Raw genomic sequence first — 16,403 nt, 5'->3', positions numbered from 1 at the left:
CCCAGTAAAGATCTAGACAACCAAAACCCAGAGAAAAACAGGAGGGGACCCATCAATCTTAAAGGCGACTATTATGAAAAACACGTTTTTTTTTCTTGTTTTAACAAAGTGGCCTCCCCTCAGCCTGCCAACTCAGAGAAGGAGGAAAGCAACCAAATTCTGCACAGCCTCCCGGATGTGCCATCCAGTGTGATGTGACTTCTACGAACCGTTCAGATTCTGCTCCCTTTCGTTACGTAACCAAAATGCAAACCATGCCCACAAGTATAAAACCGTGTAACTGCATGTGAGCGTCCGACTATTGCGTCGCACTGCGTGACATTGGACGCTCTGTGTCCATCTCCCTCCAGCCAGCTGCCACTTTATTGAGGTTTTTGTGGTGAAATGAGGAGGTATCATAGAGATAACTTCTCATTTCAACTAACTGGATCAGCCGTTCCTCATCATGACTGTTTCCTACAGCGCTTTCAACCGGCTTTCAACGCGAGCGTCAGGAAGAAAATAGAAGCAGGGCGTCCGATAAATGTTCAGCTCAAAACGGCGCGGCGCGTCGTGCTGCACAGCGCTGCATCGCTGCGGACAGTTAGGACAGTCCAATAGAAAATAAAGCAATGGAATTGATTTTGTCGCTGGCGCTCGCTCGCATCGCATGCAGTAGGACATGGTAACTCCGCCGGCCGGAGCTTCCGCCATTTTTTCGTAGCGGTGTATCGTGTCATTTAGGCAGCCAATCAGCACAGAGCCTCATTATCATAGCCTCCCCGCCCACTCAGAATCCTGCATAGATAATGAGGTTAGAGACTGGGAAGATAAAGACATGGCTCAGAGGCTGAAATTCTAATTTATTTAGCAAAAACAATCAAAAGCTTGTTTTTAAGACATTCAAGGCCTGTTTAAAATAGGTATTAGATGCCATAATAGGTCCCCTTTAAACATCCGTTCCTCTTCACCGTCCTCACCTAAAGAAGAACTCAGCTAATCAGTCTAGTCATAAAAACAGGAGGTGGTTCTGCACTGAGAGCAACCATCAGTGTACAATCTTGTAGAAAAAACCCTCATACTTTTAACAATTTAATTAAATCCTAACATTACTCTGTTCTACAGCACAAATTAGTTTTAGCTGACCTACAGCTGAAGAGATTTATGAATATGTCGAATCAACTGGCTATTTTCACATTTACAAAACCAGTTTATGCTCAATTAAAAAATTATCATCCGACTTATTAAGTTAAAGAAAAAAATCAGTTTGAATTTAACACAAAAATCAGCTAAAACCCATCCAAACACTATAGTAAAGTTCTGTTGTTAATGAAAGCAACTGATGTTCCTGATATTATCAGTAACAGTGAATCTTTTTCCATTTGGTACATTTTAATGCCATTTTGTGATAAACCCATGTCATATTATCAGTGCAGGGGTTTTGTTTGTAACGGAGTAGGCTACTTACAGAGTTTTAGGATTTTACCTTTATACACCAACACAATGAAATAAAACAATCACAATGTGATCAAAGTGTTTTTAAGAGGTTTCACAAAAACACGTCTGTCACCTTCAAGGAAGTGGAGCCTTTTTAAACAAAGAACCCACATTTTCTATGGCATATAACTGTTTAGACAAAATGACTTCAACGTGATTATAACCATAATTTTTATTATGTGACTTAAAATAATTTGCAGTCAATGACTGCTTGGAGTCTGAATCTCATGGATTCAGCAAGTTTTGAGTTTCCTGACAGATTCTCACTGCAGCTGCTTTCGGTTTCATCTTCAGTAACTAAAATGCATGGCCTACTACCGGGTTGTGATATGTTGACTGCTTTGGCTTTGAAAAGTCTTCAATTTCTTTGCGTTTAAAACATTTTGATTTTCGGGACGTTTTAGGTCATTACCCATCTTCACTGTAAAACACCGTCCTATCAGTTTTGTTGCATTTGGCTGAGTGTGAGCAGAGAGTATAGCTCTGTACACATCTTCCTGCTTCAGTCAGCAGTCACATCATCAATAAACACTAACGAGTCGGTTCCACTGGCTGTCAGACATGCCCATACCATAACACTGCCTCCATCATGTTTATCACATTTTATGGCATTCTTTGGATTATAAGACCTCCTTCCCTTCTCCGTACTTTTCTTTTCCCATTGTTCTGATACAGGTTTATCTTGGTTTCATCTGTTCAAAACATTTGAGTCCAGAACATGGGGTGTTTGTTTAGATTTTTTCTGGCAATATCTAATAATGTTTTCTTGTTCCTAATGTCAGCTTGTTGTAAACCCTGTAGTGCTGCTGGGGTGTGGTTTTGGCTCAGCTGTGGGAGGGGCAGTGGGGCAGCAGTTCAGGTGACCCGCACAGACTTGACCAGCTGCTTCCACTCTGCTCATTAACCATCTGTCGTTGGTGCAGTAACAGCTGAGCCCGGGGGCCGCCGCCAAACAGACACCTATTCCATTGTCACATTTTGGAGAAACCTCTTTAAATTAAGCTGAAAGTTGAGAGTTTGATTAAGTGTGTTATTTCAAAAACTATTGTGGTGGTGTATAAAGGCAAAAAAAAAAAATACAACAGGGTCTAACTGTATACAGTGAAGCATTTGTGCTTTTACTTTAATGAGAATACCTCCTCCTTTCTAGTAATCATGCAGATGTGTGCCATTAAAAGAGTTTAATGTTTTGATGACAATGTTTTAGATCAAACCCATTTGTTCAAGATCTTGTGTGTTGTTGAGCTACGTTGAGCTCTGGTGTCAATAAAGGCCGTCCATAAAGATTCACATCAATTTCTCAGTAAACCGTTCAGTGACCCTATGTGCTCTATTGCCGTCTGTATGGAAGCATTTCGTCATCTGATAAAGGTGATCACTAAGCAAATCTGCATTGATTAGATTGCTAAATGCCTATAATACCACAACACAGTGAACCTTTCTACCAGTTTCTCTATGTTCACGCTTTTCCTCTGATTGTGATCTAATTATTTATTGATCTGGTAATTCATCTATTGAGATTAAAATATGACTTTTAGTTTATCTTAGATGTGACTTTATTGTGCATTTTTACTCTAATGGGGCCAATATTTTGTCATATAGCCATATACCATAATAAAAGCAATTTCACTGAGTCGGGTAAAATAAACATCATTTTCAACACTCCGTCTTCCCTCGTTGATATAAAAGCAGTTTACAAAATAAACATCTCCATTTCTACCTTACAGTTCTGTTCCCAAGTGTGCAGTTTTTTCTCAGCCTTCTTGGAAGTAAGTGAAGAGCTAAAAATCGCTTTTCTCCCGACAGTAAAATTCCCGCAAGGATCTCTGAAGCTCTGCAGCTCCACTGTGAAAAGCACAGCAACAAGCGGTAAGAGCATATGCATGACAGCAGATCCTTCTCATATGATTAATGCAGAAACATGATACACATTTACACGTGGTAACAGTCACTGAAAGCTGCAGCTGATTGATGTACATATAGTTAACATCAAGCTGTCATGATTATACCCAGTTTGAAGATAACGCATCTCACACATCTTCCGGAATGAGTCAGTTGATTGACATGAAAACTTGAAAAAGAAAAGGAAATTCTGTAATTATCTTACAGCTAGAGAGCTTGAAGTAAATATATATGAAGTAATATGCATAATATTAGGTCTATTATTAATAGACGGCTGTATCTAAACTATTCCTCTTGAGTTTTGTTATGTTTTATAGCCTAGAATATTTTTCCATCATAGCCTAAGTCCTTTAATGCTTGTTTAATTAGACTAAAGCCAAAGGCACTTTTGCTTGTAATTGCAAAAGTTGATTCTGATTATGAATTTTATCGGTTTATTTTCATATTTGTCACATTGTTGTCCATTGCTATATTTTCCATTTTGTGCCTCCTGTACCTGGTGATTACCTCAAGTGACAGCGGTTGCTTCGTACACTTCTTTGGAAACATGTTGAAATGCAATACGAAATTAGTAAACTGATTACAATAAGATTGTGATGATTCAAAATGCCACCAATCTGTTCTCATATATGTTGTAGTTTTTTCCGGTCCCATTTTCATTGTTCATGTACGATTATGGTAAGTTGCAGTCTCTTTCCGTACACATTTTTTGACTATTTTTTGTCAGAATTTGGTTATTTTGCTTCTCTGATTTTATTTTTTTGGTCAATTTTCATCTCTCTGTGACAACTACAATGCTTATTTAGGTTGTGGCTTGCCTCATATTAGTTTCTGCTGCATAAAGATCATATTGTGTTTCCTCCTGGCTGTCTAATATCTTATATCAACTGTTTTACTTGATTTTGGTGATCATTTATGACATTGTGGGCCTCTGGTTTATACTTCTTTGGCATCACCTTTACTTAAAAGGATGAGGTTGAAATAATCTTGCAAAAAGAAGTCACACTAATGTGAATAAAGCATTTATTGCATTCATTATGATATGTCTCCTGTGCCCTCTGTGCATTTCTCCTGTGCATAACTAGCAAAATAAGCAAAACCCTTTGTCTGCTCCTGTTTGAACCAGTGCAGCACTGCTACAGCAGTTCACTTTTGTGTCAAGAGAGACCTAGCCTTATTGATAAATAACTGTAAAGGCAAAGGACAAAATCAAGCCCACCAAGTTCCTCCCATTTCAACCTATACTTGTTGCAACTTTAACAGTTTAAGACTTTTTTTCTTCGACTTTGTCTGCATATGCTTATTACTAAGTTTGACAAAACCTAAAGGCCACATATATATGCATTTTAATCTTGCAACAGAGTTTTTTCTTGTGTGTGTTTGTGAGTGTGCTTTCTTTACCAGCCCTCTTGACAGCCTACCATATTTTATTGATCCCTGGAAAAAGAAATTCTGCCAAAGAGGACTAAGATCACTGACGGTGGGACATGAAAGACCAGGAAAGAAAGGACAAGACAGTGGTGGGTGCAGTTTAGTGACTGTGTGATGTGTTGTAGTGTATGTAAATGAGTGTCTAATGTGTTGTGTTGGAATAAAAGGAAACATAGGATAATCAGGTATTTGCAAACAGAAGAGGACAAAGAGAAGGGGAGGAATATTGTGTTGTGTGACGTGTGTGTGCTGTGGTCTGTGACAATTTTAGACTTGACCTTATTTTGTCAACAACTTTCACACATGAGAGCCAGTATATTCATGGAGGAACATCATGTATTTGGTCATTTATTTTAGTTTAAAATAAATTATAAACACAGAAGTATTAATATGTGTACTCAGTATGCATAAATCATTTCTATTAAAAAAAAAGATCTTGATTTTCTCGATGCTGAGGGTTGTCTTATGTTGGTGACCCTACTGCCAGCCATTTACTCATTCTCTAATGATCGTTACCATAGACACTAGTGTTGTTTGCCAGAAAAAGACAAAAGTTGTAAAAACAAATAACAATGTCATTTAATTTTAGTGCATGTTAAGAGTGTTTTAAAAGTAGAATGAGTGCATAATGATGAAAAAAGATGAAAAATAAATAAACTGAAATGTAATAAAGAATACCCTTTTAGAATTGCATTTCATTAGAAATATGCTGTAATTATTCTGCAACTAAAATGGCACATTTTATGTATTTCAACTATATGAAAACACTGAAAGGAACATGATGTAGACGTAGATGTAATTCAGATTCAGATGGCTTTATTAATCCCTTTGGGAGGTTCGCTCGGGGAAATTGGCATCTCCATCTCACACACACACAGCACTGTCATTTACAAATCAAACACCCCAAAAGCCAAACACCCATATAAAGATAAAAAGATAACAACCACTAAATAATTTTCCTTTTCCTTCCAAGAAAATATATTTGATATATTTAAATATACTCCTGTCTGTGAAAAAAATGGCATTTTACTAACAAGGTGAATTGAATAAACAAATGAACAAATTCTCAGAGATCAACATACTGTATTATCTGCCAGTTGCATTATATATCGCAAATTGTCAAAATACTTTGGGTGACTGTCCAAGCGTCTCGCAGCTATAACGCCGTAACGAATGGTAATCAACTGTGACACTTTGTTAGTTTACATGAGTGTACATACAGTACAGAATATTACATTAACTGGGTAATGTATGTAATTGCTGCCTGTACAAATGTTACGGGGTTGGAATACTCTACGTTACATTAACGTAAATATTCCAACCCCGTAACATTTGTACAGACTCACATCCAACACTTTAAAAACCCCATATTGTACATTTCTGTCTATATTGTTCATTTCTGTTTATACATTTTATCTGTCATCTGTCATCCTACGTCACTTTTTGTAAAGATTCATATCCCGCACTTTTTAATCCTCGTATTGTACATTTCTGTTTATTTCTGTTTATACATTTTACTTTATTCTATCTCTTATTTTATCTCCATATACTTGTTTGCTTTTATATTTTTATTTTTATTTTTACTGTATTGCACCAATCACCACAACAAATTCCTTGTGTGTGTTAACAAACTTGGCAATAAACCCCCTTTCTGATTCTGATTCTGATTCTGATGTAATTGCCGGACAGTGACCAGCAGGGGGCGCTGTGGGCGTCATGAGTGTTTTGCCACACGGACGCAGAAACGTCGCACTCTCTGATTGGCCGCTGCTGGCCGGGGTCAGACGATGCTGCGCATGCGCAAACTGTCAACGTTTCGCGACTGAAATCTGTCAGCTCAGCGAAGCTTAGACTTGTGAAATATCTTCAAATCTCCCTCAAACCGCGGTTCTTTTGGGGGAGTTCCGAGCATTTAAATAAAGCTCAAGTTCCCGTTAGTTTTGGTTATTGGTTTTCTTGAGACGCACCGTTGAAGGAAAGAGCAGAATGACTAGCAGCTCGAAGCGGAAAGAAGAGGGTCATCTGCTGAATGGAGGCGTGAAACAGTCCACATGGACCAAGGCGTTCAACAGCACCGCGGTCTGGGAGGAGAAGGTCGGTCCCTGTTGCACTCTTAACGCACCCATTTCCTTCAAAGCTGTATTTATGTTGTTGTCCCAAAAGTTTGAGCCTGCATACAGTTTTGTGAGTTATTTCCAAACACAGTTAGCTGGAGTTAGCCGCCATGCTAAGGATTAATCTTGTCTCTTTGGGGTTTTTCTCCGACTGTCAGACTGAGTGATAGTCTGTAATAATAATAGTGATAATAATATATAGGTTTTATATAGCGCTTTTCTAGATACTGACCAGGGGCGAAAATCCCGTTTCATAGTTGGGGGGGACAATAAACAGTAAAATTTTAGAGAATAAATCCAGTGGGGGACAAGGAATAAAAGTTTTAGCCTTCCTTTACTACAGCATTTTGACATTTTCATCTCTATCTCGCAAACAGGCAGAAGACCTTTCTTAGAGCAATACAAAACAATGGTATTAGGTGGAAGGTGGCAATAATACAGCACATCTGACATAATACACTGCAAAAACCCAAAATCTTAACAATAATATTTGTCTTATTTCTAGTTAAAATGTCTCATTTTTAGTTTAAAAAAATCTCATTACGCTTAAGACAAGACTCATCACTGGAAAAAAAACAACAATTTTCACCTGTTTCAAGTAGATTTTCACTTAAAATAAGTATAAAAATCTGACAGTGGGACAAGATTTTTTTTGCTTGTAATGAGAAGATAAATCTTGTTCCACTGGCAGATTTTTCTACTTATTTCAAGAAAATGTACTTGAAACAGGTGAAAATTGTTGTTGTTTTTCCAGTGATGAGTCTTGTTTTAAGTGTAATGAGATTTTACTGTTTATTATTATTTTCGATTTCGGTTTCGGCCACAAATTTTCATTTTGGTGCATCACTACTAAATACTACTGCATTGTTCCAAAATTATTAATTCTGTCTCAAATTATTCTAGAGGGGGACACCTTTACTAATGGGGGGGACTTGTCCCCCCTGTCCCCCCCGGGATTTTCGCCCCTGATACTGACATACTGTTAACAAGTGTATTTGTCTCGGTGGTTTGGATTGTTCAAATCACCTTGGTCTTTTATTTATAGACTTTAACTATTTCAATCCTAGAGTTTTGGCGATTATTATTACTATATTTTTCTTTTCGTTCAGTTAATTGCCTGATATTACCCCACGACTCTGTTTTCATTGATTTAAACTGCTAAAGTTTTGTGCAAGACCAGTTTTGTTACATGGAGGAACGCAGGGATTCCTTAAGACTGGAATCACAGCATTTCACTATTTATTCATTGAATGAATGAAGTGTCAGTGCCACGATCGTTACTATTTACCAAAAATCTGTATTAAAGGAGTTTACATTATTCCAAAAGAGAAATCAGTAAACAAACCATCAGGCCGACACTATTTCATCATTCTGTTTCTCTATTAATTATAATACATATTTTATATACTCGCTATACTAGTTATTTCTTGTATTTTTGTGCTCTTTCTTATTATCTATTTATTTTGTTTAACTATTTTTCTGAGTGGTTGTTATACCTGAATTTCCCATATGGGGATCAGTAAAGGAATCTAAATCTATTACCAACACTTAATAATTAGTTATCATAAATGGACCTGAACCGCCATTCCTCTCCGTCTATGTCTGTCAGGTTAGAGCTGGGCAAGCTGGACTTTGGGGTGGTTAAAAATGTCACCCTGTGGCATTTAATCTGTGTACTCAGGGTTTCATCAACATACCATGCTAATTTGTGGCTCTAAATGGCCATATAGAGACTGGAATTGTGCATGGTTATCTGTTATACTGCTTTCTTCTCCAGAATATGTCTTACCTTTCATCCAGTGTTGCCTACAATGATATTTACATATGATTTTTGGATGAAAATGGAACCAGGTTAGGATCAGTTATGACTGTGCCTAAAATACACTTTTGACATGAGAAACATCCGACTAGGAACACGAGATCCAAGATCATAAAAGGACAAGGGTAATATATCTGCAGGTATGGTTTTGTTCTAATGTCAGTGTTTAAATCAGCACCGTTTTGATAATGCAGTTTCTATGTTTTCTTTCACAGGATGAGTTTTTAGATGTGATTTACTGGCTCCGACAAATTATTGCACTAATCCTTGGTCTGATATGGGGTGTTGCACCGTTGAAAGGTTTTCTGGGAATAGCCATGTAGGTATTCTATATAGCCTGTCTAAACTTGACATCTTTCCTTGAGTCTCGTCATATTAGATTGTACTGAAGAAAACACTGAACGGATAACATCATCTTCTGTTTTCCCCATTAGTTTCTGCATCATCAATGCTGGTGTCCTGTATGTATACTTCAGCAGCTTTCAGCAGATTGACGAAGAGGAGTATGGAGGCACGTGGGAACTCACCAAAGAAGGCTTCATGACATCTTTTGCCCTGTTTCTGGTGGGGATAATAATCTTTACAAAAATAGATAAAGTTTTCATGAACTATTGTAAATATACTTGGAACTATACTGAAGAGTTTATTTTTTTATTATTTCTAATAATTACTTTACTATTGCTTATTTTACACAGTTAGTTATCACACTTCTGACTTTTAAATCAACTTGAGTGTTAAATGTGTACTTGAGTTCAACATGAATTCTGTTGATTTCAGTTCAACACTGTTTAGATCTTAAATTTAAATGAAACCCTTTAGTGTACATAATTGTTATCTTCATTTACAAGCCAATTTTATTAATTTTTTATGAGTTTGGGAAAGAAATATGAATAAATTACTGGCCTGTTTGCACATATCATGATAACCTGCTAAATGTAATATTTGTGTAATGTATTGCATTTCTGACATGTAATTCACATGTGAAAACACCATTAGACATGAAACCACACTTTTAGAGTCCTTTCCATACATGGTGCTACTCCGACCGTTGGGTCCCACAGAGCACAGAAGTGTTGCAGCATGAATGGGCCGTGTCAGCTGCTGCTGTGAATCATAGCCATCCTAGTCGGGGAGAGTGGTCCCACCAGAAGCGCTGTTGTGCAGTTTGCAGGCAAATCAAGGTCATTACTGGAATACAGAGATCAGAGTCTATTATGGCAATCAGCTGTGTCAATTTACACAAAGCAGGTCAATCTGAAAGAAAGTAACGAGAATATTATTGAGTTTGGTCAATTTTCAAAGTAAACAGCATGAGTGGGCTCAAACTCATTCATTGACATTACATTGACTTGTAGAGGGCGTGGGTAAACAAATGAGTTTCTCAAATGAGATTTCAACTTTATACAAGGAAAAGGTTAGTTTTAGAACTTGAATATGAAATAGTGACAAAAACAAGACATGGTGAGGAATGTTCATTTACACAAGCAGATTAGTGTTTGATTCTTACATGATCTTGAAACTTGAAAAATCATAATCTCATATGGGAGTGGTCAGAAGCGTCCTGCCTTTGAAACGCTCCTGGTGGGACCTGAGGTCCCAATAATAGGCAGTAGGAGTCAGTGCTGAATTGTCATGGATGTAAGATTGCAGCTATGAATGAAATGTGAGGGTTTTTTTTTTGTTTTTTTTTAACTAACAAGAGATTCAACACGCCATGTGTAAGAAAGTGGCGGGCTAATGTAATAGGCAGGTTTCCGTTTATCTTGGCAAATCTGGGGAGGCTGGAATTGTAACAAAGCTGAGCACGTCCACAATACTTTCAGCTGTCATGGAGACAGGCGCCAAAGGTGACCTCTTTAAAACTGTAAAACTACCCTGGACTACCAATAGAAACTGCTTAATAATGTCAATGAAAAATCACTGTATCAAACCTATCTTGCAGTGTGATGAGCAAAGAACTGTACCAGTCAGTCTGAAATGACGTTTTACTTTTGGTGACACCTATGAGCTGATGTCTTAATGGTCTTTTTCCTTTCTTTTAACAGGTGGTGTGGATAATTTTTTACACAGCTTTACATTATGACTGAGAGGGATCCTCAAGACAGTAAACGGACATTTCTATTGATGTAAATTGACAAGACACAAGACCTTCATGGTTTGGGGATGTCAGCACTCTGCATACAGTATGACTTCTCATTGTGCAGTGCATCATGGGAATCTTCCTTTGCAAAAACAAGATCCAGCCAGAACACAGAGACGAACACTGTACTTCTCTCCAATCTGAGGCTTCCTTTTTTCTTTTTTTTTTTTGTTAGACATCTTCCATTACCCTTCCCATTTGTTAATCTCCCTTAATATATATGTTCATAATTTCCAACATAAACACTACAGATGCATAAAGCGAATATCTTAGCTCAAATGTGTTGCAGTTCTGTTCATTTTTGGTACAGTATGTTGATGTCAAACAGACGTAAATCAGTTTAAGTAAGTGATGAACGTAGACCAGTAGTATGGATACCCATTCCAGCTTACTGGTCATGAGCTGGTCAGTCACGTTACAGGGAAAGTGTCATATTTTAGTCAACCGGAGTCAGTCAGTCCAACTTTAACCTTAAGGACAGAATGCAACATGTAGGATGAACAGACCTGCAAAGATTTATGCTGTAGCTTAAATCTTTAATAACTGCTTTTTTGGACTCCCCCACCATAAACACATCAAGATCATCAACCACTGTGTTCATCTGTGGTTTTAATGTTGGTGACCCCTGTCTTCATAATGTAATGAAATACTAAAGTTATTTTTTTCCCCACTTTGGCATCAAATATATAAACTGTCATTTGTTATTGCTTCTAAAAGGTCTGATATTTAACAAATTAAAATTGTAGCACTACAGCTGATGTCTTAACGTCTAACATCGAAAAAGTGCTAGTTGTATAATGCACATATTGACTTCTATCCAGTCCTGTAGCTAAAAGTATTGATATGCTGTGTCTTAATTCAGAAAGCATCAGTTATCTAAGTAAACAGGGAGGAAACATGCATGTTGTGTTGAGATGCAAATGTTACCAAATTTTAGTTGAATCTGATTAGTGCACTGCCATTTGATTTGCTTTTAGTGTATCTAGCTGTCATAGTAATGATAAAATAAATTTAAATTAATTTTTTCTCACAAGCAGCTGTCAGATCAAACTCGTGTCTGTTGTTGAAATTAATTTAAAATTTTCTGTAAAATGTTTGCAAATTCATGATGTATTACAGATTTATTTGTATTTATGTTATATCGTCTTTGATGTAACATATTTCTCAGTATTTTATAGGAGATAACTTTTAAAAACAGTTCTTGCAGAGTTATTGTAATGATACTGTTTTACCCAATATGCAGCTGTTGTTTGAGAGGATTGTATTTTCTGATCAAATCTTTTGGGAATCATTAAACATGGGCTTCGTTTGGCCTCCATTTTCAAAAAGAGAGTGTGTGCTCTGTATTGAAACGTTGACAGAATCTTGCTTTTCTGATAAATGGTTTATTCAGGCTATTCAGTGTCTTTAGATATGAGTTTAAAATGCTCCATCATACCCAGTGTAGTGGGTATTTTAACTTTATTAGTTTAAAAATTAAATGTTAGTTTTAAAAAAGTGTGTCATATATTTTTAAAACACAAACAGAAATTAAAGCTGCAAGCAGCGATGAACGGGCCCTCGCACTCATGGCCACCGCCCCCCATAAGCATATCAGAAATGACACCACCCACGACTTCCTATGTCAAACCATTCAAAAGTTATGGCAGAAAATGGGGACTATGAAATATCGACCAATCAGAAGAAGGGGTGGGGCTAATTTGCACCAATTATGGCCAAGGACTCAAAACCATGTCCGAAGACACCACCCAGGAGTCTTTATGTCAAACCATTCAAAAGTTACTGCAGAAAATAGAAACTATGAAATATTGAACAATCAGAAGAAAGGGGCGGGGCTAATTTGCACCAATGAAGGTCAAGTACTAAAAACCGAGTTCGATGACACCTCCCACAACTCTCTGTGTCAAACCATTCAAAAGTTATAGCAGAAAATAGGGACAACCAATCAGTAGAAGGGGCGGGGCTAATTCAGGCCAATAAAGGTCAAGGACTCAATACCGAGTCCGATGACACCACCCACATGTCTTTATCACAACCCGTTCAAAAGTCATGGCAGAGAAAAGTTTTCTACGGGGCGCTGTTGAGCCATCTTGCCACGCCCATTAATGCAAACCATGAAATATCTAATTTATCGCCAGGCCTGGCTTGCATGCATAATTTGGTGACTTTTGGGGAACTATCAAATATGGACCAATCAGATGGAGGGGGGGCGCGCTTTTTGGCGTCTAGCGTCGCCACCGTAACGCTTTTGAAAGAAAAGTAATGCGCGTTGTCGCAGGATGGAGGTGTATAAAACACCTGTACTGGATTCACGTTATGGTTCGGCCCGTTTCTCATCCCCCACAAGCACGTATTAACTGCCAAAGAAATGGCATAAATTTCGCCAAAATTACGCGATTAATTCAGAATGTTCTGTGTACATACATCTACTACTGATGCCTCTGGACACATCTTCAGTGATGTTCCTGGAATCATCGGGTGTTTCGGGTCTTTCAACATCATACACCCTCCTCCAGGTGACCCAACCGGGGCTGATCAAACCCCAGCTTGTGTCCAGATGGCTAGCTACCATGACTCCATGGCTCTCCTCTTTTGAGCCACAGCCATCTTGAGGCTCTCTCTGCCGCATCGGTGGTGCTGCGGATGGCTCTCCTCTTCCTCTCTCCCACGATGCCTAAATAGCTAAAGGCTCTGGCCAAAGAACGGGCCGCAAAACCTCTGCACCCTACCTCCACTGAAGACACCTCGCTCTCCACCCTGCCTGCTGACAGTCACTGACCAGTCCCGCGTACTTGGAAAGTTTCCTCTCGAAGGCTTCATCCAAGCGTTCTTCCCATGGAACTGTCAGCTCCAGCATCACTGAAAATGGCCGACTTCCTGTTCGGTTTCGGCCATGGCGCAAAGAGACTTTTCTTTAAGTTGCGACATGATACACACACACACACACGCATGATCATATACATACACGCACACACACACACATAGACATACACACTGGCCTGTTCACCTGCATGCTTGCTCTGTAGTTTTTGGGGTTAGTTAATGGTAGCTTAGCTCAGACTGTGATTTGGGTTGATTGCTGCTTGTGTTTTGGTCGGCTCCGTGTTGGTTTTGTTGGTTTTGTGTTTTGTTTGTGGTTTTTGTTGCAGATTTCCAGTGTTTGACATGTGCTTCCGTGTGTTCCTGCTTCCTGGATTGGCAGTGGATGTCACCCCCCTCAAAAAAAAAATCACTGGGTTTGTTATGTAGGCATATATATGTATATATATTAAATATAGCAATAATGCACATATTTGGTTTTGGTTTTTACCTACATGGTATCAATCATTAATATGTGTGCAGACAAGGTAAAAAAATAAAATTAAAAAAAAAAAAGTTACAACATGATACAGGTGTGTACCGATTTTCGTTCATGTACGTCACACCGTATTATGGGGCTTGAGGCACAAAGTTTTTTCTGTCTGAACCAATCAGATGAAGGGTGGGCGTGCTTTTTGGCGTCTAGCATCGCCACGGTAACGCTTTTGAAAGAGAAAAGTAATGTGCGTAGTCGCAGGATGGAGATGCACATTTTGATGTATAACACACCTGGGTGCACGTTACGGTTCGGGCCGTATTAACGGCTGAAGGAATGGCATAAATTTTGCCAAAATGACACGATTAATTCAAAATGGCCGACTTCATGTTCGGTTTCGGCCATGGAGACTTTTCTTTAAGTTGCAACATGATACAGGTCTGTACCGATTTTCGTGCATGTATGTCAAACCGTATTGTGGGGCTTGAGGCACAAAGTTTTCTAGGGGGCGCTGTTGAGCCATTTTGCCACGCCCATTAATGAAAAAAAATGAATGAAGGCCTGGCTTGCGTGCAAAATTTGGTGACTTTTGGGGCACGTTTAGGGGGGCAAAAAGGCCCTCCTTTCGTAGAAAGAAAGAAAGAAAGAAAAAAAGAAAGAAAGAAAGAAAGAAAGAAAGAAAGAAAGAATTAAAAAAAAAAAAATCATCCTACAGATACAATATAAAAAATCAGGTGGTCTCTTGAGAATGGCAAGCGCCAACGTAATTGTGTTCAGAACGTGTCTGGACTCGTGCTCAATGACAAATGGGATCGGGTCAGGTATAGCTAAAGCAGAAAAAAATAAAGCTGTAAAAAAAGTCAAATCTGGTCAGATATATTTTCATGAGATGAATGTCTTTAAATTGGATTTTTGACATTAATGGGAGGGGGGTAGACCTGCTCCTGGCAAACTTTCACAGTGCCAACAATTGAAAATAGTTGGGCACCAAATGTCTTTAAGTGGTGTCTATTTTAGGTGTCTGGAGATAAAATAAAGTGTTTTAAAATTAATTATTTCAAAATCGCTTTTGTATCTCATTGGTAATCACAGAAAAGATATATACTAGGCATGTGTAAACATTTACCTACATAAAAAATCTTTAGTGAAACATTGACTTATCACTATTGTGTAGATATTTAAGTTAAGGGAGGATTTTAAGTGGTAATGTGAGCAGAGATTTACAATGCCTTATAACAGCTGAACTTTAAACAGCAGTTAATACCTAATGACATCTTTGTCATTGCATCTTGGGGACATCTGGGAAATCAGTCAAAATGCTCTACTTAAGGTTTTACCCACTGTGCTATAATCAGTGATAAGACTTTCATTTATCCCACTCATGGGAAATTTCCCTGTTACAGCAGCAGCAAAGACGAATTATCAATTGTGAAAAAATGTGCAAAAGTGGACACTACATTTCGTACAAAAGCATAAAAGGATATAGGAAGTTTTTAGGTTGAAGAAAAAAAATATTGCACAGTATGGGGATCATCAATGGGAAGACTAAAGATAAATATAAATCAAATATCTGGACTCGTACAAAGGTGGACAAAATGTACGCAAGAAAATAAATCATTGAAAATTAATATGAGTGAATATTGAGAAATATGTGACTTATGCAGAAAGTGGACCAGAGTTAGTCATTAGTCATACTGGTGTTATACAGTTGGATGACAGATGGAATAAAAAGCCTGCAGTAGCATGCCTTTCTGCAGTGTGGGTGCAGCAGTCTGCCACTGACACTGAAGCAGCTGCTTGGGTCTCCCAGCGTCTGATGCAGAGGGTAGGAGGGGTTTACACTGATCAATGTAAGCTTGGCCAGCATCCTCCTTTCATCCACCTCCTTGATAGTGTCCCGAGAGCAGTCCAGGACAGAGCTGGCTGGTCTGACCAGCTTGTTTTGGCTCTTCCTATCTATGAGCTACCACTGTTCCAGCATATCCCTACAGGGTGGCAGAAGCTATCACACAGTCATTAAAAGTCCTGAGTAGTTACCTGCACACTCCAAAGGACCATAGTCTTCTCAAAAATGTGGAGATGACTCTGGGCCTTCTTGAACAGCATAGTGTTCAGTTCAGTTTATTATTGAGCTGAACACCCAGGTATTTGGAATGTGTGGTGGTTTCCTGCTGAAGTTGATCACCACCTCCTTTGACTTGCTGGGGTTGATGTCCAGGTGGTTCA

General features: G+C 38.4%; 1 protein-coding gene across 1 annotated transcript; it reads left to right on the top strand.

Moving 5' to 3' along the window:
* The first annotated feature begins 6,600 nt into the window (after positions 1-6,600).
* On the top strand, positions 6,601-12,210 carry rab5if (RAB5 interacting factor). The gene is made up of 4 exons (XM_061735984.1): positions 6,601-6,903; positions 8,958-9,061; positions 9,177-9,306; positions 10,788-12,210. The coding sequence occupies exons 1-4, from the start codon at positions 6,796-6,798 to the stop codon at positions 10,827-10,829; spliced, it is 384 nt and encodes a 127-aa protein (XP_061591968.1). The 5' UTR covers positions 6,601-6,795; the 3' UTR covers positions 10,830-12,210.
* The last annotated feature ends 4,193 nt before the right edge of the window (positions 12,211-16,403 follow it).

This window comes from Cololabis saira, chromosome 12 (genome assembly GCF_033807715.1).
Source record: "Cololabis saira isolate AMF1-May2022 chromosome 12, fColSai1.1, whole genome shotgun sequence".
NCBI lineage: Eukaryota > Metazoa > Chordata > Actinopteri > Beloniformes > Belonidae > Cololabis > Cololabis saira.
This window is presented reverse-complemented; position numbering and strand designations above follow the sequence as displayed.